The 27,948-nt window shown below is 56.9% G+C and overlaps 1 protein-coding gene across 4 annotated transcripts; it reads right to left on the reverse strand.

Annotated features, from left to right (window-relative positions):
• PCDH1 (protocadherin 1) lies at positions 1-26,417 on the reverse strand. Of its 4 annotated transcripts, XM_043913070.1 has the most exons (6): positions 17,826-17,910; positions 16,862-17,724; positions 11,693-13,888; positions 6,134-6,353; positions 5,154-5,192; positions 3,896-4,027 (listed from the first exon to the last, which is right to left on the reverse strand). In XM_043913070.1, exons 2-5 carry the CDS (start codon positions 17,696-17,698, stop codon positions 5,167-5,169), a joined length of 3,279 nt encoding a protein of 1,092 aa, XP_043769005.1. In that variant the 5' UTR covers positions 17,699-17,724; positions 17,826-17,910; the 3' UTR covers positions 3,896-4,027; positions 5,154-5,166. The 4 variants fall into 4 exon arrangements, with proteins under 4 accessions (XP_043769004.1, XP_043769003.1, XP_043769005.1 ...); XM_043913069.1 differs by lacking the exons at positions 5,154-5,192; positions 17,826-17,910 and adding an exon at positions 26,207-26,417 and having other exon boundaries at positions 1-4,027; XM_043913068.1 differs by lacking the exon at positions 5,154-5,192 and having other exon boundaries at positions 1-4,027; positions 17,826-17,914.
• Positions 26,418-27,948: the final 1,531 nt, after the last annotated feature.

A 27,948-nucleotide genomic window follows, 5' to 3' on the forward strand; every position in this document is an offset into this window, starting at 1 on the left:
TCCGGTTTTCACACTTTTATTGTAAAGCTCGGGAATAATTACACGGGTCTTTCATTGACAGCTCAGCAAACAAACCGGAAACGAACCGAACCGGAGGGGTAGGGGCGGTGCCTGCGCATGCTCGCGGCGGGGGGCGGGGGGCGGTCAGAGAAAGAGAAAGACAGAGAGACAGAAATCATTACAAATCAACGGGATTGTGCTCGCAGCGCCAGGGACAGGGGTGGAGTGGGGGCGGAGCGGGGGCCCTTCCCGGGAGGAGCGAGGCGGTGGGAAGTGGCACGAACCAAGAGAAACACGACCCCAGTGTGGGCACCCGACGCGCCCAAAACCCCCCTCCCTGATCCCCACCCCCCCAACACACGAGAGAGACACGGCCCCCCTCCCCACTCAGATACCCGAGGAGACACAGTCTCCCCCTCCCCACGGGCAGACACACCGCCCGGAAACCCCATGGGCGAGACACAGTCCCCCCTCCCAGAGAAGTCCCACGTGGAGACGCCCCCTAAGAGGCTTTCTCTTGGCTAACACAAGCCAACCCAACACCAGGAGACAGCCCCCGTCCAGGGAAGAGATGGCTCCAGAGCCTGGGCCCTCAGGAGAGAGAGGTATCCCAGCGCCCCTAGGAGAAAAGACAACTTAGAGCTGCCCAGTCTCATCCCGAGTGCTGCAGGTCAGAGACACCCCCGGAGGAGAGGTGCGGGAGGGCCAGAAACATCTCTTCCCAGACATGCTTCAGAGATAGCCCCCTTCCCTGGGAAGAGAGATGGCCCAAGACTGACATGCCTTAAGTACTCCCAGGAACCCTGGGAGGAAAACAGGCTCCCCAGAGAGCCTGGGTAGGGGGGAGACATGCTCCCATGGTCCCCAGAGGGAATACATATCCCCCCAGAGACTCCTAAGGGGAGAGATAGGGCCTAGGGAGCCCCCAGAGGTGAGGGATGCCCCAGAGACTCTCCCCTGGGGATGTGAGACATGCTTCAGGGACCCTAGGAGAGAAGTATGTCCCCATATACCCTCCCCCTACCAAGAGACATGCTCTGAAGTAGGGGGTGAGGACGGACTAGGTCCCCTCTAGGAAGACACTGACTGGGTCAGGCTGGGTTTGAGCGGGGTCTCCTCTGGCCAAATGTCGCCTATTTGTACATAAAACTGTACGCGACACAAGGCATTGGGGAGGGGCTTCACAGACCTAGGACCAATGGGAGTGGTCCCCGGTGCTGTCACCCACCCCCTGCCCACCTTTGGTTTCACCTCTCCAGTGCCCAGGTGGTGACAGACTCAGAGCCCCGACCCCAGCCAGGGGGCTAGAGGCTCTGCCTTCGCCTGTGGGAAGGGCTCCTCTGTGCTTCTCAGCCCTCCTGGCCACCTGGGCCACTTTCTTCCTTCTGGCTTCTCCATTGTGCAAAGTGCTCCTCTGCCCTTCCACTTAGTGCTCAGGGGCCTCCAAGACCAGGGCAGGGTGCCCAGGCCACCAGGGGCTTCCAAGGCGAGTCTGCTGACCCCAGGAATGCCTCCTGTCTGGACCACCCTCTCCACCAAGCAAATGGGCCGCATACAATCTTGCCAGAATCTTGAACTCCAGGACCCAGGACAGCCCTCAAAGCCACTGACCCACCAGCTGGGCAACTCATGTTACCAACTCCACCACTATTGCACCTGCCCCGTTTGTGCAGGGGGAAGGGGCTGTCTCTTTAACCAGCCCCAGCCCACCTCCTGGGCCTCTCCGAGGGAAAGGAGCCTTTGGCCAATCCCTGGACCTGGTTGCTGCCATCCCAGCCCACTCTACCCCCTGCCCTCGATAGAAGGGCTGTGGATGCTGGGGCCACCAGCCTAACAATGTTCTCCTTCCCAGCACTGTTACCCCAAGCCAAGTTAGGGGCAAGGAGCAGAGAATTAGGTGATTCTTCAGCCCCTTGGCTTTCAGGGGTGGAGGTGGGGTCTCTGGGGATACAGGAGTCAAGACCCCAGCAACACAGCTCCCAAAGGCACCAGACAACCCAGCAGCCTCTACCCACCCCTCCCACCCTTGGGCCGACCCCCCCAAGCTTAGACGAAGTCAAGCAAGGGCCATACCCTGAGTCTCCAGCCTCCCAGCCTGGGCCCCTGGGGAGCTGGAGAGGTATGGGCCAAGGCAGTGGGGGTTTCTGGAGGGAAGGGGGACTGAGGCTTTGAGATGGCCACAGTGGGAGACGGAGGCTCTGCAGGATGCCCCTCACACCCTGGCCCCCTGAGGTGAAGAAAAGAATCCCACCTCATCATGGCTGACTGGGCTTCTCTGCCCCCCAATCTCCCCACCCCCATGGGACCCCTGACCCTGGCAAAGGGAAGCCCAAATGGAAGAAGGGGGCCTGGAGCCCAGGGTGCCCTGAGGCGCCCTTCCCACCCCCTGAGATCAAGGCAATGGTGGTTTTACAGGCTGACGGGTCAGTCATGGCAGGGGCTGGGGGTGGGGGGCAGAGAGGGGGCAGGGTGCAGGTACCCCCTATTGGGGGCAGCAACCAGCCACCCCCTGAGCAAACCTTCCTGCTCCCAACTCACCCAACCAGGCCAGAGGCACAGTCATCCCACCCCTGTCCAGCTGCCCCCCACAGCCTCAGGGCCCCTCTGTGATGCTCATCTGGATGTGGGGGCCAGCCTGAGCGGGGATTCCCCCCACCAGGGCACAGCGTAACAGTTCCAAAAAAATAGAGATTTGTATTCTTAAAAAAAATTAAATAAAAGCCCAGCTCTGCTGATAGGCGAATGTTACCCTTACCCCCACCCACCCTTTGTTTCCCTGGCCTGCACCCCCATCCCACCATGGCCCCAGGGGTATTTACAACATGGAACAATAGAGGCCTGGGGTGGGGGGCACTGCGGCAGGGAGGAGGGGGCGTAGGGCAGGTCCCCCCCAGAAGGGTCCCCCAAGACAACACAACATCAACAAGAAAAGTTGCAAATCAGGCAGAAATGGGGACATCATTCCAAGGTCCTTATATACAGACACTGCATGACCAGTGGGGAAGGGGGGGCCCCCAGATGGGACCAGGCATGGGCATGTGGCAGGCAGGTGGCCGGCCCAGGAGCAGTACAGGAAGACAAGGCCTCCGCCCCACTCTCACCCCCATCCCCACCCCACCTTTGGTAACAACAGCCCTTCGGGGAGCCCCTGGCGGTTGAATTTCCTCTGGGAGTTCCCAGGGAGGGGGGCTCCCCAGTTCAGCCCTGCTGCAGGGCTGGAATGGGGGCATCCTATCCCCGCCCTGGTCGGCCATCCGGGAAACAATGAATTAAAAGTGTGCTACCCGCGCCCTTGACTCTACCATCTGCCCAAAGTAAGGGGGTGCTCCCTGGAAGTCGAGGGAAGGAAGCCTAGTCATCAGAGAGGAGCCCTCTTGGGCATCAGCTGGGAGGAGCCCCATAAAGAGGAAGAGGGGGCTCCCTAGGGTCTGAGGGATGAAGTGAGGGGAGAGGACCTGGACCCTGCATGGGGGAAGGGCCAGCGTGGTCATGAGGCCAGTACCCCACCCCCGACTCAGGGCCCTGGCCAGGAAGTCCACGCTGGAGGAGTCAGGAGCGGGGACCCTGGAATGGGCCCACCTGGGAGCTGGCCGGCGACTGGGGAAGGGGTGGCCGGCCGGCCAGAAGGGGGCTCACAGGTAGATCTCACGCTTGGCCGTCTGGGCAGATGCCGGTGTGGCCGCGGGTGGGAAGTCCGAGGTCTGGGTCAGGGGGATTTCCTCCAAGGTGGCCGAGTCCTTGCAGGAATCATGGCTACTGTGGGAGAAGGCACTGTAGGGGGGCAGGAGGCGCACGGGGGCCGTTTTGGTGTTCCGGTCTTCCGGGGGGCTGGGGCTGCCGGCGCCCGCAGGCTCCTGCCCTCCTCGGTCCTGGTAAGGCACGAAGGTGGAGAGTTTGAGGGCGCTGCTCTTGGTCCGGCGGCTGGGAGATGACTGGCCTGGCATCCAGCACGTGTCGGAGTGGCCAAACTCGCTGCACTCGCGGGTACAGGTGCCCGTCATGGCGACGTCAGGCAGAGGGCGCAGGTCTGCAGGGAAGAAAGGGGAGGGTCCTCAGGTTGGGCAGCCTCCCAGGGCTCTCTCCATGGCCTCCCAACAGCACCTCCACTCTGCCTTGGAACAAGAGTGCACACCCCTTCCTGCCCACCAAGCTCACAGGCACACACACCCTCCCACCATCCACGGCACGTGCACTCTCACACACACAGGCTATCCTTAAATAGACACATTCCTTCTTCCATCCTCCAGCTCTTCTCACACACCCACTGTATCTGCCCTCAGACAGGTGCACAAACACACAACCCATCTATGCACTCTGTCATCTACCTCCAGGCAGGCTGACACATGCACATCTACCCTCAGATAGGGATGAGGAAACCCCCATCCTCATTACAAACACAATCTCTTTCTCCCTTGTCCCCCCCTTCCCCACACACACCCATAGCCTTCCCCCCAGGTAGGCATGGATGCACAAATCTACACCAGGCATCTCTATCCTCAGACAGAGGTGGGCACATATCTTCCTTCTGAGCCCCCTCAAGCCTCATCATGCCCCCAGCTGTCCTGGAACCCCACCCCAGCACAGCAAGGCCCCACTACAAAGCCAGGTGTTCCCATAGAAGCACACACTCACATAGCCACAAGCACGCTCATGCAGCCCCACCCCACCTCACTCTGGCCCCTACAGCAACCACCACCCCTGGCCTTGTCCCGGCTCCCTGCCCAGAATACCCACGGGAACAGGAGTTGGCCGCCTGACATCAGCAGTAGCCAGTGTGGTTGCTGGGCACCCAGGGTCTCTATGGGAACGGCTGGGCCTGGAGCACTTCCTGTCACAGTTGCCCCCGTCCCGCCCTCTCTTGGGGACAGCACCAGGCGGTGACCGCCCCCCCACCCCCCGCCAGGGACGTGACTGAGCAGCACCACCTGGGGTGGGGGCTCCCCTGGCACCACCCACCCTGGCTTGGCCTCCTGCCAGTGTCAGGTGAGAAGGGGACAGCTCCGTCATTAACCCTCAGAGCACCCAGGCTCTTCAGCTCAGGGCAGAGTGGGGGACCCAGCATGGCACGGAGCAGAGCACGGGCACTGGGTGGGCGGGGCTGGGTGCTGGGCTGAGTCCCACAGACCCCAGACCCCAGAGCAGCTCCCACATACCTGGCAGTCCGCCTCAGGGCCTGCTCCTGCCAGCTGGCTCTGCGCGGGCACAAAAAGGACGAGACGGGCGTGAGATCGCGCATGGACGGGCAGGGTGGGGAGAGAGGACACTCTGAGACCTGGGGCCTGGGAGTCAGACAAGAACCTTGTGCCCGCGGGGTGAGGTGTGGAACCTTTCATCTTTTGGGGGGCTTCGGGACTTCGGCCTGAGGGAGGGGGCGAGACCTGAGGACAGCTCCAAGCTGGAGAGTCTGTCTATCCCAAGGGCAAGCTGATTTAGGCTCCCCACCACGGGCCACCACAGATGCCTTCACACACACACGCACTGCATCCATACATTCTGACAACACATCCCCCATCTGTCCCCACGCTGCTCCCGCCCAGACCTCACTTCCGTCATCACCCTCCAAGCCTCTCCCAGACAAGACTTTCCCCTCCCCAACCCCACCACCCCTCTCATCCGCCAAACCATCTCCTGCTCCCCCAGGGGACCATCACACCCTTCTCTGGGCTCCTTAGAGCATCCAGGGTCCCTTACCTTTCCTCAAGGCCCTCTGACCCTCATTACGTCAAAAGATTGCCTCAAGGTTCCCTCACCACTACCTGAGCCCTCTAGCCCCCATTCTTGGGGTCCCTGTTCCCAGGAAGCAATATAGAGTAGTGCTAAATGCAAAGTCTTTGGAATGAGAGAAGCTTAGGTTTGAATCCTTCCCAGCTTTGTCACTTCCTATATATGACTTTGGGTAAGTGACTCAACCTCTCTGAGCCTCAGTTTTCTCCACTGTAAAGTGGGCACAATAAAGTTCTCAGATCAGAGTGGTTATGCAGATTCAATGAATATATGCAAGAAAGCACTCTGCCCAGTGATTACTGCTGACCACAGAAGAGCTCAAGAGATGGAGGCTGTTTCGTAAGGTCTTGTCACTGTTTTCAGGCTTCTACTGATTCCTGGGGTGCCCGACCATGCCAATGCCCCTCACCGTTCTCGGGGTGCTCCATCTCGCCTATGCTGCCATCAGGGGTGGTGCGCTCATAGTGATCCTCAGGCAGAGCCAGGGGACCCAGTCGGGGCCCTGACGATGACTTGCTGGATGGCGTCTCGGACTCCTCCAGGCCACTATCGTAGTAACTATGCTGGGATGGGTCCTGCAACTCCTGGGCCTGGCTGGTGGCAGAGAAGGTGACGCGGCGGTGAGGTAACTGCGGGGAGAGGAAACGTCACTGCTGGCTGGCCAGCCTGCCCCACGGGCCCACCACCACACCAGGCTGCAGCCCCAGCCAAGCCTACCCCCAGAGCTTCTAGTACTTTAGGCCTCAGCAGCAACCAAGAAGAGGCCCAGACCCCCAGCACAGCACAGCCCCCCAGAAAGCAGACACCTTCATAGAGGGCTGCCCTTCATTCTAAGACAGCTCCCAGGACAGCCAGGACCACACACGGGAAGTCCCAACACAGCACAGGCCCCAGTGTTATGATAGCCCCCAGGCCAGCAACGATAAGCCTAATCCAGTAAAACCACTTGTTAGAGCACAGCTTCCCAGTATTGGCACAGCCTCACTTTCATTCCAGACAGCCAACACCAAAATAGCACAATACCAGCCAACTCCCCTAATTCCAGCATAGCCTCTGAACACCAGCAAGCCTCCAGTTTCTAGAACAGTTCCCTGAAAGCAGGACACACTCCTCATTCCAAAACAGCTCACCAATACCGGAACAGTTCCCTAAACTTCCAAATAGCAGCCTCCAGACTCCAGCTCCTCACCTGTCTCATTGTTCCGTAACTTCCTACTGCCTCCATCCAGTGGGGTTGCTAATCGCTTTCTGAGCTTCTGTTCCTCACCCCTGGTCTGCAATGCCCCCTCGTCTGTAGTGCCATAGGCAGGACTCCCTGCTGAGTCCTCTCCCCCTCAGCCCCTGTCCCCACTTGTTCCCCTTGAGAGGCCTGGGAGTGGAAAAAGGTGGGAAGGAAGAAGGAAAAGGAGCCTGATAACAAACCAGGGCACCTTGGGGGTGGGGTGGCAGAACAATGGAAACTCCCCAGCCCTCCACATCAGGAAACAGGATTAACTGGAGAGGGCAGGGCCCAGGAGGAGACCCGGGCATAGGGGAGGGGCCGGCATCCATCAGGGATTCAGAAGGCTGGCTTCAGATGGAGACTCCTTCTAGGAAACAGGAAGGAGCTTCTGGGAGGGGCTGCTAGCTTGGTGGAGTCAGGATTTAGACTGGAAGCTGGGGTCGGGGAAGTGCAACAGTGACAGGCTGCTCCCAGCCAGCAGCTCTGTCTGCTTGCCATGGGTTAATGATCATCCCAGGAACCTGGCAACCTCAGCCTGGCACTTGGCATAACCAACCAATCACCCAAACACCCACCTGGGACTGCCACTGGTTCTTCTGCCAACCAGAAATTAGGAGTTGTGGAGAGCGAAGACCAAGGGCCCCTGGAGGCCAGGGGTGGGAGCAGCCCATGCCCAGGGCCCTGCTGATGAGTCTCCAGGTTCCCTCTGATCCTCTGACTTTGTGCTGCTTTGTTCTTAAAACTCTCAATAGGAGGTTATCGAGATGGAGGGTGGCCCAGGTTTGCAGACCCACCCTCCTGATACCCCACACAATTTGTGTCCCATTCAAGGCAGCTGGGGTGGGGGAGGGTGTCAGCACGGGGAGCTGCCTTCCTACCTTGCCTCCCACTCCATCTTCAGGCACAGACAACCCTTCTCGAGATCCATGTTGGGATCCAAAACACTGAAAGGTCTGGGTGGTAACAGACAAGATCTCCCAAACTGACCTGATGATAGGTTCTATGAGCTCTGGGAGGCACAGAGTAGCCTGGCTATCAAGTGTTTTTTTCTTCACAGTTTTCTTTTTAGACATTAGCCAGCAGCCCTCCCTCCCTGCAGAACCTGTGCCTGGTAATCCAAGGCTGCGATCCTGCTTCCTGGGACACACATTACTTGGTCTTTTTCTATGATGCTTTTCTTTAAAATGGAGGATTGGGTCACACTCAATACTAAATATTCTCTATAGTTCTATGACTATCATCAAATCTTAAAAAGTCTAGGGACTTCCCAGCAGTCCATTGGTTAAGATTCCACACTTCTACTTCAGGAGGCAGTAGGGTTCAGTCCCTGGTTGAGGAACTAAGATCCCACATGCTGTGCAGTTTGGCCAATAAATAAGTAAGTCTTAAAAGCCTATGTCCAAAATCTGTCTCAAACACCCTAGTCCAGAAGTTCTAGACACTTGCTATATATTTCTAGTTGGTGTCCCCATGGACCCTTCAGATTCAACATGCCTGAAACCAAATTCTTTTTCTTCCGTCAGCTTCTGCATGGGCAATGATCTTACCATTATCCCCCTTATCCAGACTCAGAAGGATGGTATCTATCTGGAAGTCTTGGTAGCTCTCCCTTCACTCCCCACCCCTACCCCATATCCAATTATTCCTTGAGTTCTATGGGTCTTTTCTCCAGAATGTCAGCCTGATCCATCCATCCATCATTCCCTTCGCCATCATCCTTGCCTAGACCTTAGGAGTTCCGTCCTGTACCTTCACCTCCACCAACTTAAATCCACCATACACTCCAGTGAACTTTCTAAAACTCAGTTCATCCAAAATTCAAGAGCTTCCGGGGGTTCCCATTTCCTCTTAAGGAACTTCTGACAAGGCATCTATGTCCTATATAGCCTGCAGTCCTCCAATCTCCTGTCTTAGCTCCCCATTCCATCCTCCATTCCGTTCAGAATCCCCTTTCTGCCCTCTCCCTGCCTCCAGCGGTGACACTCACGCCTGCCCCAGGGACCGGCTCAGCCTCCCGTCCATCTCCTGCTCCTCACTTCAGGAAGAGCTGGTTCAAGGTGCACATTCCCCTCTCAGGAGCCCACTCCCATGTCTTCTCATACTACATGCCTCAAAGAAAGGGAGGGGACACCATGGTCAAATAAATTTGGAAAACCCAGAGTCATACAAAGCTTAACAGTTTCTCCCTTCTTGCAGAACTTTGCAGAGCCTTTATTAGGTTAATCTGAACTTAGTCAAAAAGTGCATAATGGAAAATAGCAGACTCTGGCAACCAGATCTCCTGATGATTTGAATTTGACTCCATCGCTACTTAGTTTTCATTTCTGTAAAATGACCTACTCACAAAGAGTTATGAGCGTTGAATGAGCTAATTCACATAAAATCCTTAGCATGGTACGTTGCACCTGGTAAGGACTAAAAAAAAAAAAAAAAAACGAAAGCGAGTAGTGGCAGAACAAGTTGGGAAAAGCTTTTCTACGTGGCATTCTCACTGGTGAGAATCAACACCAAGATTCTCAACTGCCTCATCTTGTCACTTGTATGTCTTGTAGAAATATGACCATTTTTTCCTCAGGGTCTAGCACAGTGCTGAGCACAGTAGGGATTCAGCCTATGTGTTTTGATGATAACAGCGGTGTCCTGACTTGGTTATGTTCGAATGTGAGGTGTGGCTCCATCCCCGGGTTGGTCTGGAGCCGAGTAAAGGATAATCCCTCAGACTTCGGGAAAGAAAAAGAGATGAAGGAGCTAAAGGAACAGAAGAAAGAGGGAGAGGCAGTGGCAGCAAGGAGAGGGACAAGAGAAAGGACGATTAGTCAGGAGCTGCTGGAGGTCACCCTAGAGATGCTTATTTGTCCAGGAGAAATGAGATGAAACCAGATTTCACTTCCCCATGCCCCACTCCTCCAAAACCCCCAGGATTTTTACTTTGGGGGTGCCCCAGGGCGTTGGGGAGTTTGAGGACAGAGTCAGAATAGAGAGCTGGCGCCTTGGACCTCCTGGGAGTGTCTCAAGCCTCTTCAGTCACCATGGACACAGGTTGCCTCTGGCCTCAGAGACTCCCCCAGGACCTGAGTCCCCTCACTCTGACTTTAGCCTCCTCTTTGGGCACAGCCAGCGACAGGGCAGACCCAGGAGAGCAAGAAGTGAGAGACGGAGAGAGAGAGAGTGAATGAGAGCTAGCAGCTAAGGGTGGCCAGAGCAAGGAGCTGAAGGAAGGGAAGGGAGAGGGCCATATCGGGTGCCTCAGCCTGGGTCAGCAGTGGGGGCGTAGAGCAGGTTGGTCCGCTGAACTGGAGGATTCCCTCCCCTCTCCCTGGGCCCTCCCTCCCGGCAGCCCGGGCTGGTGACCCTGGTGGGAAGACAGGGCAAAGCAGGCTAATTGCTGGGTGTTGAGCGGTTTTGGGATGAAGAGGCTGGGAAAGGGACTTGGGAAGATCTTGCCTCTAGGGAAGGTGCCTAGTATAATTAAGAGGTTCTATGCCTTCACCTGAGGCAGCCAGACTGCACTCCACCCACCCCTACCAGCTGCTCTGGTCTGAGCTCTATTGGGAACTGCTCAACTCCCCTCTGTGCACAGAGGGGAAAGGTCAAGTCTTAGCCAGTGGAGAAAGGTCAGGACTTGGGTGCCTCTCCACCCGCTTTCTTAATGAAGGGCATCATTCCCAAGGAGGCCTCACAAACCTGAGGGGAGGGGGACTTCCCTAGTAGTACAGTGGGCAAGACTCTGTGCTCTCAATGCAAGGGGCCCCGGATTCGACTCCTGGTCAGGGAACTAGATCCCACATGCTACAACTAAGACCTGGCCCAGCCTAAACAAATAAATATTGTTTTTTTAAAAAAAAAACAACCATGAGGAGAGGGATACACTGCTGGACAGCTCCATTTGAAGGGTGCTTCACTCAGACATGGACTCGGTCATTGTCATGGGTGGGGGGGAAGGTGATCAATTAAGATAGGGTTGGCAGAGAGGTACAGGTCTGGGACATGGGGAGGGACAAAGAGCAGGGATGGGGACATTGAGGCAGGACCTCCAGACAAAGGATTGTTTCCAGTCTCTCTCACTTCTTCTCTCACTTCCAGGAAAATAAGAAACCAAAACTCCAAAAATAGAGAACTTTATTATCAGGAGGGGGAAGTGTTTGGGACTGGGGAAGAGGAATGGGGGGCCCAGCCCAGGAGTCTGGGGTGGGGAAGAGGGTGACACACAGTACACAGAGAAGGCACAAAAGGGGAGGCCCCCCTCCCTGACAGAATCCCCACCTGGTTACCCACCAGGACCCCAGGTCTCCCTGTTTCCCCTTTAGAGAAGCACCCATGGCTGGTCTCAGACAGAGACCCAGGTTTGAAGGAGACTTATTCTCCATTTGCCTCTGCGTGTCTGCCTCCAAACCCTTCTGCTCCCCTGCCCATCAGCCCCCACCTGCAGGACCCAGCATCTGGTCCTGTCCCAGGATGTAACAAATCACAGGCCTCTCCCAGTGGGGAGGGGCAGTGGGTGGGGGAACACAGAGCGAACCCTCTGTTTTCACTGGGCCCAGCCCTCCAAGCCTGGGTGAGGCAGCAGGGTCATTGCTGGTCCCAGTATTCCCTGACCTTTGGTTCCACCTCCCACCACTGCCTAGGGCTGGTGAGCAGAGCAGGTCCGAGACACCAGCTCCGTCACTCCCACACCTCGGTCCAGATGGCCCCGTGGTAGGGGTGGGGTGGGGGCTGGGGCGTGCTGAGCCTCAAGGGCTGGCCTACCTGCTTGCTGGGGTATTTGGGGGGGTTGGTGCGGTAGCTGTAGTCGGAGTACTGCTCAGAGCCCGTGGACGTCGTGTCCCCGGTGCCCACGAATGTGTTTGCAGGCGGCAGTTCCTGCACCACCTGGTGCTTCTTGGAGGCGGAGGGCGACTGGGGCTGCAACTGGATGGAAGGCAGTGGGGAATTAGAGCGATAGTGGCGACCCAGGTCAGGGCTGCCTGGTGGGTAGTTGAGGGGCAGGTGGATGCGCGGACTGTCCCCGGGGGCGTCACTCATCAGGTTGAACTTGAGAGACTTCTGCAGGCCGGTCTCATCCTCATCCTCCACCGGTTTCACAGGCTTGGGAGACTTGCTCTTCTTGCCCTTGCTTTTGTTGCCCTTGGAAACTTTGCTGCTGGGCTTGGGGGCGTACAGGTCCTTGGTCTCCTTCTTGCCGGCCTGGTAGCCACTCTTGGCCTCCCGTTGCCGGCAGTAGCGCACTAGCACAGCCAAGGCAATGAGCAAGGCCACGGCCACGACACCAGCCACCACACCAAAGAGGATGTTGCCGCGCTGCTTGGAGCGCTCGTATTCTGGGTCCCCGGCGATGTCGATGTCCAGCGGTGTGTCCAGGCTGTGACCCAGTAGGGTCTCCAGCAGCGTGCGGTTGGCCAGGGTCTCGTTGACATACAGGTGGACCAGGGCTGTGCCGTAGCGTGGGGGCTTGCCTCGGTCACTGACCTTCACGACTAAGCGGTGCAGCCCATGGTGGCGGCGCTCAATCTCCTTCTCCAGGGTGATGGCACCAGAATGTGACCCAATCTGGAAAAGTCCATAAGGGTTGCCACCAGCGATGCTGTAGGTCAGCTCAGCATTGACACCAGAGTCAATGTCCTCAGCTGTCACCTGGCTGACTGTCTCACCCAGACGGGTCTGGGGGGTCAGCAGCCGGTGGGAGGTGTTGGAAGGGGCAGTGATAAAAGGTGCGTTGTCATTCTCATCCAGCACGTTGATGGTGACACCAACGTAAGCCGAGCGAGGTGGGACACCACCGTCCACAGCTTTCAGTTGGAAGGTATAGGTGCTTTGCTGCTCCCGATCGAAGCTCAGGCTGGAGAGTATGGTGCCCGTGCCATTCTGGATAACAAAGTCACCATTGTCCTGCTCCACTGTGAGCTGTACCCGTGCGTTCTCCCCCTTGTCCCCATCAATGACAGTCACCATGCCCACCGGACTCAGTGCCGGCATGTTCTCCATCACCGAGAAGTTGTAGCCACTGAGCATAAACTTGGGGTCATTGTCATTGCAGTCCAGCACGTTGACGAGGACAGTGGCTGTGCCCTGGAGGCTAGGGCTGCCCCGGTCGGCTGCTACCACCTTTAACTCATAGCTTTCCCTCTGTTCCCTATCGAGGGATGTCTTCACCCGGATCTCTCCAGTTTCAGGTGAGATGGTGAAGAGGCCCTTGGCAGCTGGCTCAGGCTCCAGAGAGTAAACCAGCTCAGCATTGGAGCCCGAGTCGGCGTCACTGGCAGTGACCTCAGCGACCACTTCACCCGGCTTGTTGTTTTCTGGGAAAGCGACCTCGGTGACACTCTGGGTGAAGACAGGCGCATTGTCATTGACATCCACCACCTGCACCTTGAGGGAATTGGTGCTGGAGAGTGGCGGGTTGCCAGAGTCCACGGCCACAATCTCGATGGTGTAGTCTTTGACCTTCTCGTAGTCGAGTGGGGTGGTAGTTTGCAGGAAGTACTTCTTCTTGCTGTCGCTTCCCGTCTCACTGGCCTGGCGGAGTTGGAAGGGCACATCGCCTGCTACCACGCAGGTGACAGCCGCATTCTCTCCCTCGTCTCTGTCAGATACCTGCACCAGGGCCACAGCTGTCTCTTCCGCCACATCCTCCGAGATGTTAGCCATCCCGTCCTGGTGTGTCACCAGCCCTATGCCACGGATCTCGATGGTGGGCGCATTGTCGTTCATGTCCTTCACAGTCACCACCACCTGGGCCCGGGCACTCTTGGGGTTGGTGCCACGGTCCTTGGCAAGCACCGAGAAACGGAGAGTGCTCAGGTCCTCACGGTCCACGGGGCCCTGCACAGTGATAAGTCCGGTGTTCCTGTCCAGTCGCAGAAGACGTCTCACGACTTCAGGCGCCTGGTGGAAAGTGTAGTCGATCTCTGCGTTGGCACCTTGGTCTGAGTCGTTGGCCTTCACCTACAGGGCAGGGGTGACAAACGAGGGAAACAGGGCTGGGTTAGCTTGGGGATAACAAATTAAGGGACACCAGGGCTGCCTTTCCAGGGAGCACAGCAGACGTGACTAATCTAATAAGGCAGCCTTTCCAAAAGCAGCACGTGTGAGCCCTGCCCTTTCCCAGTTCCTGACACTGTAGCTGATATTACTGAAGAGCACAGATAACAGCCCACAAATCCTCGATGGTGCTGCAGGCTTACTACTAGAGATGAGACAGGGCAGAACTGAACTCTACTTATCATTTCTATACTAGTCCACCCAAACATGGGGATGAGGATCCAACTAGCAACCAGGGTAGCCCTTCCACCCAATTTAACTGGCCTGCAACCCTTCTGAAGAGCTGGGAATGTGTGATTAGTAGAGATGGTGTGCATGTATGGCATATGTGTATAATAGGCATGCATGAACATACACGTGTTGTGACTATGTGAGAAGGTATGTGTGTTTGTGTACGTGTGTGTTTGTACATGAATGGAGACCCACATGCCCACCTGGAGGCCACAGGTGAGGGGACTGCTTTTTTTGAAAACAGCCAGATAGGGATGTGGGTCAGAGGGAGCCCGCCAAACCAGGCCACTACTCTTGTCAAACCGGGGAAACCTGTTTCAAGTCTCTTCCCCTCCCAGGTCTGGTGCTGGCTAGGCACCAACTTGAGGAATCCGGCCGAGCCTGCAGCCAAGAAGGAGGGACTGGTGCAGGCCACAGAGCCTGCTGGCAGCAGGCTGGGCTCCGAGCATCAGACAATGAACTGTCTGTCCCTCTGCAGTGGGCACGCCCTCCCACGCAGAGGCACACTCGGCCCAAGTCTACACAAACACGGGTGGTGACGGGGCAACAGGAGCCAGGTGGGAATGGCCATGAGGGAGCACTGGTCAGGTAGAAACATGCGATCTGGAGTTAGGTCACAGCCCAACCGAATGTGATGGCAGTATGTGTAGGGAGATGAGCAGGGAGACCAGATAGGTGCAACTAGGCAGAGTGTCTGGGGAACAGAGCAACAGAGTCTTATGTTCAAATCCCAGCTCCACTACTTCCCAATAATGTGACCTTGGGTCAATGATTTAACATCCTCAAGGCTCAGTTTACAAAAGTATAAAATGAGGATAATAATAGAACCTATTTCACAAGGTTGTGATGAGGATTAAATGGGATGGTATCTGTAAAAATGTCTAACACTGCCTGGCATGTGCCAAGTGCTCCCTAAATACCATGCATCTCTCTTTTTGTTCATCCATTCAGCCATCCATCCATTCACCTCTGAAACTCAGTGCTGACACTCTATGGGCCACTGCTAGTGTCTTTCCTTCCCATCAGGAATTTTTTCTGACAGTAAAGACATGCGGGTCAGGATTCCCAGCTACTTGATCTCTGCTCACTCCTCTTAACAGTTTCTCTTCGCCCCTCCATCCCCTTAGTCTGTCACTGACTTTTCATTATGATTCCCACTGTCTGTCTCCCTGTCTCTAGCTTGGTCACCCACCTCCTTATCCGCTTTCCTTGCCAGCTTACCTCTCTCTCTGACTCGACTTCTGTCTCTCCCTCCCATCTTTCTCAGTTCTTCTGCCTCTTTCCCACTGCTGGTTCTCTCCTATCCTCTCTTTTCTGCTCTATCTACCTGTAGCCTCGTCTCTGCCCCATTCTCCTGCTTCATCCCACTTCTCGACTCTTAAACCCATGGGCTCTGAAGTCAAACTATTGGATGTGGCCGAGGTGGGATCTGAACACATCAGATGGGTGATATGAGGAAAATGTCCTAATCTCTGTGGGCTCAGTTTCCCATCTGTAAAATGGGATAATGCTTACTTTGTACTGTGGGGATTAAATTATATAATACACAGAATGCATTCAGAACAGTGCCCAGCACTTAGGCTATTATTAGTCACCATCCCCGGCTGTTTGTCTCCCTTCTCTCTCTCAGTCTGTCTTCTACAGGTTCCAGTCCACCAGCCACTAAATAAAGGTCCAAACTCCCCCTGTGTCCTGCTTCAGTTTGGGGATGTAGAAGGAATGGTTTCCCAGGACAGTTAACGGTGTGCAGGGCAGTCTGAGCCCTCCTCAGCTCCCTCACATCAAAGACAGACAACTTCAGCCCATGGGGAAGGAGAAAGGCTCTGGGGCTGGCAGGAGGCCAGGGCTGAGATGACAGCACGAGATACACCCACCTGTCTGCAGGGACGCTTTCTCGGCTCCCTCCCGGGCCCTGGCCCCACCAAGCTGGCCAGCCCCTGGGGCAGTTCCCACAGAAAGGGGTGCTGAGAACTGCAACAGAGGCCACCAACCCCCCCACTGTGCCCAGCACCCCATACCCACGGGTGCCCGGTGCTTAGGGGAGGAGACGGATGTATAGACATCTGAGCACAGTTTTCTAGAATTTTTTTTTTTTTTTAGTTTTCTAGAATTCTGAGGACTCACCTGGCTAAAATGATTTCATTTGACTGTCAGGGATGGGCAAAGTCGGGAAACTCTCATCTGGCTAACGGGCCCCTGGTTGGGAAGATATGCTCATCTCTGGAGAGAATCTACTTGGACAAAAGGCGATTCATGTGTTCAGCTCGCTTTGCTGGGGAGGAGAATGTCATTTGACTTGGATGGGGGTTTCACTTTGCGGAGGTTTCTCCAGCTTGACTCTGCCTCAGGGATGGGGGATCACTGTTCTTATGCTGTGTCACTGTCACGTAAATAGCTTGACAGAGGAAAGTCACTCCCCTGCTGGGGTGTGGTAGGAAAGTCTCACCAAGCAGGGGCTGGGAAAAGAGATCTCACTGCAGTATTTTGACTGTTTTGCCCTTAAGTGAAGGGAATTCTCAAGAGGTTGGGGTGGGCTTCCGTTTCTATATGGAAGTCACCCACGGGGTAAAGCAGGGAAGACGTAGGGTAGAGAAGACCCAGGGTAGAGTGGGTCACCCTGACAGTTAAGATGGAGGGGCCTCTCACCTGGATGACTGAGTGGCCTATGGGGCTGTTCTCAGACAGCTCAGCCTCGTAGGATGGCCGCTCGAACTTGGGAGCGTTGTCATTGGTGTCGAGCACAGTGACCCGAAGCAGGGCGCTGCTGGCGCGTGGGGGGTTGCCACCATCCTGCACCTTGATGGTGAGGTCGTAAGAGTCCAGGCGTTCCCGATCCAGGTTGCCCATCACGATGAGCTGCGGCTGCTTCCCCTCCTGGTCCTCTGCCACCTGCAGCCCAAATAGCTCCTGGGCCTCGGGCCCCACCTGCAGCTCATATGACGCCACGCCGTTGGGGCCAGCATCTCGGTCCGAAGCCACCGGGATGGAGAAGAGTGAGCCAATGTTGGTGTTCTCGGGGATGGGCAGTGTGATGACTGGCGAGGCGAAGTTGGGCGTGTTGTCATTGATGTCCTGAACCTCTATCTGGCCCTCCAGCAGCCGAGGGCTGCCATTCTGCACAAGGTCCGTGATAGACACCTCAAACTCCAGGATGCAGGGCTCACCAGGGAGCTGGTTCTGGCATTCACGGAGCCCCTCACGGTCGATAGAGGTCTCGGTGGTAAAGATGTCACCCGTCTTGCCATCCACCCGCAAGTACGGGGCGCCTACCTCTAGTTTGTACAGGTGGCCCACGTCGGGAAAACCGTAGTCGGCAGCGAGGCTCCCGATGAGGGTATTGGGCGGCTGTTCCTCAGCCACCTTGTACACCACCCGAGTGGCATGGCCTGGGGACGGAGCCAGCAGCAGCAGCAGTGCTAGCAGCAGGGTGGGCAGCAGCAGACGTCGCTCCCCGGGGCCTGGGCTGTGCCTCAGGGGCCCCATTGGGGCAGGCTCCAGAATCAGAAGAGCTGTAAAGGGGAGAGACAGAACAAAGTGGTCAGCTGGGAGGAGAGCCCAGGCCCTGAGGGCTGCCCAGAGCTGCCCCCAACTCCCCCTCTCTCCCACCTACACACTGATCTCCAGGAGAGAGCTCTGCCCCGGTACACAGTACCGATTCCAGGACCCAGAACCCGGAGTCTCACCCACAGCCCAGTGTAGCAGCAGTGTCTGCTCCAGCTGGAGGAGCCGGTAGGCGCCGGAACAGGTCTAGAGCAGTTCCCGCCCCTGGAACGCCCGGACCCACCTGACACTCCCTCCCTCCCTGCTCTCTGCTCTGCCCAACACCTCCTTCTCACCAGCATCCTGCCTTAGTCACCCATGCTAATTACCCTGATACTGAGATAGGGAGAGACAGCAAGTGCAAGGGCGAGACCTGGAGCCCCCCACCCCCTGCCATGAACACAGTAGGAGAGAGACACAGGAACCCTCACATTCCCCAGACCCTGATCATCAGCACCGCCCACGCTGAGGGCCGCTCAAGTTGGCTGCAGGCAGAAGGGATGACGTCACGTTCCTATCCCTTCTGAGATGCCAAGTCGGTGTGCGCATGTGAGGTAGGACATCTCAAACCCCCTTCTTCTGACACTAATCACCCTGCTAACCAGGGTGCCCACCCCTACAAAGGGCCAGCTTGAATAGGGCACCAACCAAGGCTTGAAAACAAGGTTGAGGAATAGGAGTTCTCCCTCCCTGACCTCCTTGCAAACACACATGCCCCTGAGCATGGACACCTGTGTGTACACACACAGTTCCTCCACCCTCGCTCTCCACAGAGGGTTGGGGAGGAGAAACATGGGCAGGTACGTGGAAGATAGCAGACGTCAATACTGGGGTCAGGGCAGTGGTCAGAGCTGACTAGCCCTGGAACTGGCATTGGGAGCTGCCCCGGCCTGTCCTTAGAAACTAGGAGTCCAGCAGGTCTAACTGGGATAGGGCTGCTGATGACACGAGCAGCCTTGCCCAGACCACTTCCCACATGTCTGTTCAGTCTCCTAGTGTGCATCTGGCCCCTACCTCATACCTGGCCGTCCCGGCCTTAACCGGTCCAGCCCCATCTCACACCTGCCTCTCCCTGCCCACCCCCAAATCCTTCCCGTGAGAGGCCCGTATGCCCCAGCCAACCACAAGCTGCACCGCAGTCACGACAGCAGCTTGCTTCTTCTGCTGGTCTCCTCAGCTTTGAGCTGTGTGTCAGCAGACTCCAGCTCAGTACCAGTCTTGACTACCTCCTCTTCTGCAGCACCACCACACCACAACCAGCCCCACTATGCAAATCCAAAGTCTTTGGCCCGGCATCTTCAACAGAGGCTCAGGCTGGATCTCCTGTCCCCAGGTCCTTGACTGCCCTGGAAATAGGTGCCCTGAACCTGGAAATCCTACCCAGGCCCTGTCACAGGCCACACCCACCCCACTGAAGGCAGCTGGTCGCCCAGGAAGCCTTCCCAGGCCTCTTCAGCCCACAGTGACCTCTCCTTCCTCCAACTCACAGCCACTTATTGTGCGTACCAATCCCTCGGCAATGAATCACCGTGCAGCAGGGGACACCGCCCGCCCGTGTTATTCAGTCCCCATATTGTGCACCTAGTCCTGTGTTCTCCACCTCCCCAAGCATCCTGAGGAAGGGACAGGGCTCCCTGCACTCATCCCCCAGCCCCCACCTGCGCCCCTTCCCAGAGCTGGGCTCACTACAGTGCTCATTCATGCTTTCAGGGAACATTTATTGGGTACTTAAAATGTTCCAGGCTTTATCCTGGGCAGTGGAACACAGCAGTGAATAAGACAGATGCAATCTGTCGTTGTGGAGCTGACAGTTCTAACTCATGACTCTTTGTCACTTTTGTTGGGTTGTACCCATTTGACAGGTGTAGGGCAGTAGGATGGAGAAGAGCAGGGACTGTGACATCAGGCAGTCTGAGGCAAACCCCAGCTGCCCACTTCCTGACCCTGTGAGCTGGAGCAGTTGATTTAGAGACTCAGTTTCCTTGTCAGTAAAATGGGAATAACACTACCTCTTTCCTAGGGAGTTTGTGATCATGTGGGCTGAATGCCTAGTACATGGGCACTCAACAAATGCTCCCTCAAAGCACTTACAGTTGTAGTTAGGTAGCCGTTTGGGGAATAACTTGTGAATTGTTTGTCTTTCTGTGAGCAGAAACTAAGAGAGCTGCTGCTTTGTTCACTCGTATATCCATCCTGAGGGCCTCGCCCTGGACCCTGCACACAGTTGCTGCTGCTGTTGTTTAGTCCAACTCTTTTGCATCCCCATGGACTGTAGCCCTCGGGGCTCCCCTGTCCTTGGCATTTCCCAAGCAAGAATATCGGAGTGGGTTGCCATTTCCTTCTTCAGGGGATCTTCCCGACCCAGGGATTAAGCCTGGGTCTCCTGCGTTGGCAGGTGGACTCTTTACCACTGAGCCACCAGGGAAGCCCCTGCACAGTATAGTAGGGACTCAGTACAGCTCATGAATGACTGTGATTATTTTAGCTAACCTATCCTGGAATTTTGTGTGTGTTCACTGCTTGTCCTCACCCAGTTTCTCTACTTCACTGAGAACTCCCTGGGCTCTGATCTAACCCTTCTTGTGTAGGTTAGATCTCAGCAAATGGTCATTGAATGCAGACTCCTTACACAAGCACAGCCCCTCCCTGGTCATTTCTCCCACTAATAGGCTCAACACATGTGAGGCTGTTATCAGATGGGTAGTGTGTGTTTGTTCCCAGCTGCAATCTTAATCTCTTTAAAGGAGAGAGGAATTTGTCTGATGCTCTATTTGGATCCATCCTTCAGCCATTTCCCCTCTCCGCATGGACCTGGCACTGGGCTCATCTTACCATCAAGCCCCAACCCAAATCCGCCTATCTCCAAAGAACCTCACTCCCTTCTGGGCACCTTATTCTGCCCTCCCTTGCACAGCACACACACAATATGGGATCACTGTGAGCACCAACTCCCTGCATAAGTCTTGGCTGGGCGGGGCTTAAACCTGACAAAGAGGAGAAATAAAGCAGTGACCGCCTGCCTCCACTCACTCTCTCCAGATCAACAATTTGTAACCTTTTGGGGTCACATCCCCCTTAGTGAATTTTATGAAACTACATGGCAGATTTTTCCAAGAAAAACAAATGTTCACAAATTTTGGCTACAACTTCAGAGGTCCATGGTCTGGCAGCATCAGGGTGACTTTGATTTGTAGCTGCTCTTAAGAGTTACAGATTAAGCACCAATCTCGGGGGCTTCCTTCCCCATCTCAGGTCACAACCAGGGGCTCTGACCCCTCAGGCCTCCCAGGCAGCACAAACATAGCAAGTCTGTGACACATTCTCCCCACCTCCCGCCTGCCTCCTAATACTCATACACATTCTCTCACTCACGCTGTCACCCTTACTCAGTCGCTCAGTTGTGTCCGACTCTTTGTGACCCCATGGACTATAGCCCACCAGGCTCCTCTGTCCATGGAATTTTTCAAGCAAGAATACTGCAGCCAGTTGCTATTTCCTTCTCCGGGGAATCTTCCCCACCCAGGGATCAAACCCAAGTCTCTTTCATCTCCTGCATTGGCAGGCAGATTCTGTACCAGTGAGCCACCAGGGAAGCCCCCCTGTAGTCCTTAGGAGTCAGGGAAGGATTGTGGCATCTAACTTCTGATTGGGAGGAACACTAAAAAGGAATATCCAAGGCAAGGACGGTTGGGGGCAGGGGGAGTTTCCAGGGGTTGGGAGAGGGTTGCCCAGAGTAGGATCAAGAGCTGAAGGTTAGGCTCTTTAAGTACCTGAAGAGTCCCTTTAAAATGAGTACTATCTGGCCCCACCCTTAGGAATTCTGATTCCGGAAGAGGGAGAAACACCCCAGGCAGCAAGGTGGAGGCAGCAAGGGTCTGGAACCTTGTGGGAACAACCTTGAGGTACTCTAGGTCTTTGGAATTAAGAATGAAGTATAATTTCCGTCATCATCACCTTTACCACCATTATCTCTAACACTCCCAGAGATTCTACTACATTTACATCCATTTCCCATTTAATCCTCCCAACACTCTGAAATGGGTCCTGTTTATTATTACATGGCTTCCCATAGTACAGATGATAAAACTAAGGCTCAGAAAGAATAACTGCCTTAGGTCATAGAAATAGTAAGCTGAAAAGTTAAGGTGAAGTCACTCAGTCATGTCTGACTCTTTGCGACCCCATGGACTGTAGCCTCCATCTATGGAATTTTCCAGCCAAGAGTACTAGAGTGGGTTGCCCTTTCCTCCTCCAGGGGATCTTCCCAACCCAGGGATTGAACCTGGGTCATCAGCATTGCAGGCAGACTCTTTACCAACTGAGCCACCAGGGGAGCCTCTAGTAAGCTGAAGAGTTGGGATTTGAGAAATAAGAATGCTTTCCCACATGAGTTGAGAAAAGGCTGGATGGGGGAAGAGAAATCAACAGAAATCACTGGTTGCTATGTACACACACACACACACACACACAATCCTTGGGCTGCCAAACCTGCAGGGCAAGGAGTGAAAGAGAAAGAGAGGGTCTAGGGTTCAAGGATGGAAGGAGCCAGGCCTCCCTGGATGCAGGGAGAGAGAACAGAACAGCCAGGAGTGGCAGTGAGGCAGCCCCTCCTACTCCTGCTCCCCCCATCCCTGAACTTTGTCCTGGTGGTTGGTTACAGGGAGTCATTAGTCCCAGACGGCAGCCTCTGAAGCCATTAGTGCCTTATCTGCCCTTGCCCAGGCACTGGCTGCCTTCCCAGCAGGGGTGTCCCACCTCCACCTAGCGACACTGGGCACCCAGGACCCTGAGCAGTCAGAGCCTCAGGAGGGTCAGTGACTCATTCTTCTCAGGCTCCACGAGCAGTGAGGTGGGAGCGCACAGAGTCCCAGGAAGGCCAAGGAAAATGCCATCTGTGTCAACATCTGGGCTGGAAGAGGACGGCTGTGAGGGTCACCTGGAACCTTCACTGCCAGCCCACCCCGGGGACCAGGGGCCATTTCCTCCTGAATGCTGTGGCCAGAGAGGAAACACACAGGGGCAGATGTCACAGCCCCAGAGGCCAGATCAGCTGTGACCCCCACCCCTGCACTGTATCAAACAGCCACCACCACGGAGGGCACAAATCACCGAGGGACACAGCAAACATCTGGGAGAGGGGGGTAAGCAAGCTGGGCTGTGTGGGGTGGAGCTGTTCAGAGGCTTCCCACAGTGAATAAGTGCGCAGCCCTCGGCTCCTCTCCCTTCTCTTTCACAACCTTCTATTAGCCTCTGTGGGGATTCCAGGCACCTGCATTCTTGAGTCAGATTGTCCGAGTTCAAGCCCTTGTTCCGCCACTTGCTAGCTGTGTGACCTTGGCCAAGTGACTTTACCTCTCTGAAGATATTTCTATATTGTGGAATGGAAATAATCCTGCCTCTTGAAATTATTTGGGAGGATTAAATGGGAGCTGATACATTAAGGTCTATTGTAAAGGAGAGATATCTTTCTCTCTAAATGGAGCATTTCATGTCCAGCATCAGGCACACAGTCGGTGCTCACTGGTTTCATAAATCAGTGAACAAATCCCTTGCCAGCTGGGAAGACCTATGAAGGCAAGGATAGTTGTGTATCTTACTACCGTATTGCATCCTCATCACCCACCATGGGCCTTGGCAGACAGTAGGAGCTCAATACATGGTTGAAAGAATCTCTGCAGCACCAACTATCCTCTCTCATGGTAGGGGCAGCCCTCACCCCATATGAGGATCTCCTCCTTCCCCATCTCCTCTCCCCAGCCCTGACTCCTGCTCAGCTCCTCCCTCCATCCTCCCAGACCCTCTCCTGACCCTTCCACCCACACTCTGCAGCAGTTAGCTCACCATCTCTACCTAGCCCAGGTCCCCTGACCAAGTAGCCACAGCAGCAGACCCTCTGCCAGCAAGACGCCCCTTTCCAGCTGAAATCCCTTTTGGGGGTGGGGATTGGGTGGGAGGGAAGGGGAGAAACTAAATGCAGCCACAACTGAAACCAGACCTGCTCCCCTGCCACCCTGCCCCGGCAGTCTCTGGAGGCCCTTCTCATCCCTCTCTCCTCGATCCACTCCATGGGTCTAGTTATAATTACAGATCTCAATCCTCCGAGACCCCCACGTCAAGAAAGTAACACTTGCCCCACCCCTAGCCCCCACACACCTAGACCTCTGACAGTCACAAACACCTTCTGGGCGCCCTCTTTCCAGGCAGCTACCAAGGGTTGGCTCAAAGCAGGTAATAGAAGGCCCTCGGCATCTTCCGGCACGACGTCCAGGACTCAGCCGGACAGGCCGGGACGGGCAGACCCCAACCTACACCGCAGCGGTCCGCGGGCGCTCGCGGCACACACCCTGCGCTCGGGGCATCTTCTCCCAGAGGACACTGGAGAGAGTGTCGGGGGTGGGACGGCGGCAGTTCCTCCAGCATCCTCCGGCTCGCCCAGCCCCACCCCACCCCCACCCTCACCCCCGCGGCGCCGGGCCTCCCCGAGCTCGAGGCGAGGCGCGAGTGCGGCGCCGGGAGAATGCGCCTCACCAGCGGGCCCCCGGCGCCCCCTGCCCCAGGGGCCGCCGCGGGGAATCCCTCCTCCTCTGCACTCCCGGTCTCAGCCTAGGGACCCCTACAAGCCGGCGTCGCCGAGAGCCGTGCCGCGGGCGCCGGGAGGGGGCAGGGAGGGAGCCGGCGCCGGAATCACAAAGCGGCGAGCCCGGCCCGGAGGAGAAATTCTCGTAAAACCGAGCCTCTCGCGGACGGCAGAAAAGGGGGCTCTACCCTACTGTGAATCATGAAAGACCTCAGAGCCGCCCCGAATATTTCCTGCTAGAAGGAATGGTCGCCGGCCACTGCTGAGAAACAGAGGCCAGAAGTCTGGGCTCCCGAGGGTAGGTGGGGGGGGAGGAGTGCGAGTCCTTGTCGCCTGCCAATTCTGCTCCTGCGCGTGCCGCGCGTGCCCTCCTGGTCCCAGGGCCTCGCCCGCGCACCCGACTCTGGCCTGCAGCCGGGACCTGGCGGAGGGGACGCCCAGGTGTGAGGGACACAGGTGTGTGGGACCCAGGTGTGCTGGGGATCCAGGTGGTTCGGAGAACGCAACTGAATGGTCCGAAGAGGGTGGCAAACACTGCCCAAGGTTGGCACCCTTTGTGAAAGGGCCTAGTGCCCCGGAGCTTCGGGGAGGCGGGGTGGCGCGGCCTGCCAGGTCCAGCTTGTTCCGGGAATACCCGGCCGGTCGGCCGGGGAGTGGGGGTGGGGGAGGCGCCGGCGGGGAAGCAGGTCCGGCCAGCCCGCCCCTAGGGTTCCCGCCGGGCCGATATTTACACTGCCTGTATCGTGATAAGGGGAAGGGGCGCTAGGGGCCCTCCCGGCGGCACGGCGGCTTCCCAGGACGTATCTGGCCTCTGAGGGAGAGGGACAGAGCGCGTGTGTTTGTGTATATACCCCGCAAGGTGTAATGTGATATTGTTGGTGGAAGGTGTGTGTGAAATCCAGTATTAAGATGCGGGAAGCAATAGACTCTGTGTTTGTGACTGTGAAGCGCTGTTGTGGGTGCCACTTGCTGTGTTAGGGTGTGTGCCTTCAAGGCGTGTGCGGAAACACTAGGTTCTGCGTTTATGGGTGCAATCGAGGGGTGCAAGCAAGACGTGTTGTGTACCTATGTTCTGGCCAAGGAGTGTAACATAATTTATGTTAGGGTGTGTTCCTTAAAGAAATATGTGTGTGAGGCTGGATTTTGAGTGTTCATCTGGCGAACTGTGGCCGTGACACTCCTGTTTTAGGGCACGAGATTGCGTTTGTGTGTCCAAGTCGCCGAATGTCACACCCGGCTATGTTCTGTTGCTTTGTAGGACCACGGGTTGTGTGTCCGTACTGCTGAGCGTGCAGGCGCTGAAGCGGATTCTCAGCTAGTGACGGTGCCCCAGCGGGCGCTGGTGTGCGGGAGATATGCCTGTGTGCACATATGTATGTATGTGTGTACATATGTCCGTGGTTTGGCCCTCCGGGTGCCCGCGGGGAGCTGGACGCGCCTAAGTGATCCGAGCTGGTTGCCCAACAAGTGTGTGTGTGCTTGTGGATGAGGGTCCTTGCTTGCTACATCCTCGGGGAGTGCCCCCCGCAACTGGGGGCTGCGCACTTGCCCCAAACCATCTCCATCTCTCGCGCTCCCGGAGCCCCCTTATCCCCGCAGCTCCAAGCGCACCGGGGTGCAGGGCGCCTAGGCTGGGGTCCAGTCCAGCACTCCCTCTCCTCGCTCGGCTTCTTGCGGCGGACCTTAGAGGCCAGGGTGCCCCGGCCGCAACCCCCACTACGAGCTCCCAAACGCCCCCACTTCAACCCCGGCACGCGGAGCACCGACTGGGCCCCCGTGGCCTCGCTCGGCCGAGCGCCCCTCCCTCGGCTCCCGCCGGCCATGGCCGCTCACGGGCGGGAGCCACCGCCGCCTCCACCGCCACCGATCCTTACCCGACTCTGGGCAGCGCCGGCCGCGGGCCCTACAGTCCATGAGCCGCCACCGGCCCCGGCCCGGGCTGCGACTCGGCACGGCTCGGGCTGGCGCTGCGGTTCAGGCTCGGCTCCGGCTGGCTTTGCGCGCAGCAGCCCCGGCGGCTTCGCGTCCGCGCCGCGCTCCCGCTCCCGGAGTGTGTGAGGCGGCGGCGGCGGCGGCGGCGGCGGCGGCGGAGCCAGCAGCGAGCGGAGCGCACAGCCGGGCCCGCCCCCTCCCTCCCCCTCCCTCCTGGCCCGCCTGCCCGCCTCCCGCCCGCCTCCCTGTCCCCCTCCCCCCGCTCCGTGGCCGGGAGGTGGAGCTCGGGACCGCTCTGGTTCTGCTGGGAGGGGACCCCAGCACCGCTCCGCAAAGCCGGGACCCCTTTTGCTATCCCCTCGCTCCCCGAGGCCCTTATACGCAGATTGTGCCCCCCCCCCAGGCTCTTCAGTTTACACTTATTCCACCCGTGCCCCCATCTGGAACCCCTCCCGAATTCCTTTCCCAACCTCATTCAAACACCTGTCCTTTACTCTGCCCCCCTGGGAAGTCGAGGCACGGGAAATGTCTCCCGATGCCTTCTCTGGGCATCTGCTCCTCCAGATCCACCTTCTTCCTGCCCAGACCCCCAGAGCACCCCGAGTGGCCCTCCCTTCCCACTGCGCTCTGGGGAAGTCCACCCCTCCCCCTCTGGCCGAAGCCGCAGAGCGGTCAGCGTCGGTGGCCGCAGCAAGTCTTGGGGGTGGGGCTACGGAGGGGACCGTGGAAGGGGGAGGGTAATGGGACCCGGAGGCTCCGCTAGAATGAGGACTGGGGAAATATACAAGTGTGAGGATGAGGTGACGCGCCTAAGCTCGGGCTGTTAGAGGGTCCCCCAATCACCTGTCCTCTGGGCGTCGTGGAGCTGTGGCCCCAACACGTTTACCGGTGACAAACATATTCACACTGAGTCACACGGGCCCCTACCCCGCGAAGCCGCGCGGTGTCACGGCCTGTGTCACACGCCCTCGCAGTGCCACACTCTCTGTTACACTCACACCGACTCACACACGGTGTCACACGCAGTGTCTCACACACTCGATAACTCAGTTTCTCCCACTCAGTTTTGGCTCTCTGGCGCCATCTAGAGGTGGCTGAGCGGCCTGGGAATTCCTTTTCCTTCGCCCAGGGTTTGGTACTCGAGGCTCTTAAGTACCCCAGTCCAATACGACCTCCAGCCTCTCGCCATGGATAAGCCAACGCAGAGGGTTGAAGGTCAGAAGAGTGAGAAAGACTGTGTTCCTGGCAAGGCCTGGCATTGGGTGTGGAAAGGTCTAATACGGGATGACCAATATCTGTGTCTCTATTTGCCTTGGCCTCTGACTCCTCCTCCCTATTCACCGCATTTTCCCATCCCTATCACTTTCTACCCCTTGTCTCTTTCCTCTGGCACCTCCCCTTCTGACACCTGGATTCTTGGTGGAGCCCTCCTCAGGGTAAGGGTGGGTTCTCAGGCCAGCTAAGGGCTGGCCAAGCTCTCTCCGAGAGCAGCCCCCTCTCCATTGGACTCCCTTTCTGGCCTGGGCGCTGCTCTAGTCTGCACCTCTGGCCCTCAGCCCTAGAATCCCAGGTCGGGGGCTCTGGGTGGGAGATGGGGTGAGCTAGTGGTAGGCAAATCTGCCCTTTAGGTGATTTCTTTCTGTCCCTTGCAAAACTCACACTCTCCCCGTCACTGAGCACAGCT

Source organism: Cervus elaphus, chromosome 9 (assembly GCF_910594005.1).
Source record: "Cervus elaphus chromosome 9, mCerEla1.1, whole genome shotgun sequence".
In the NCBI taxonomy this organism is placed as follows: Eukaryota; Metazoa; Chordata; class Mammalia; order Artiodactyla; family Cervidae; genus Cervus; species Cervus elaphus.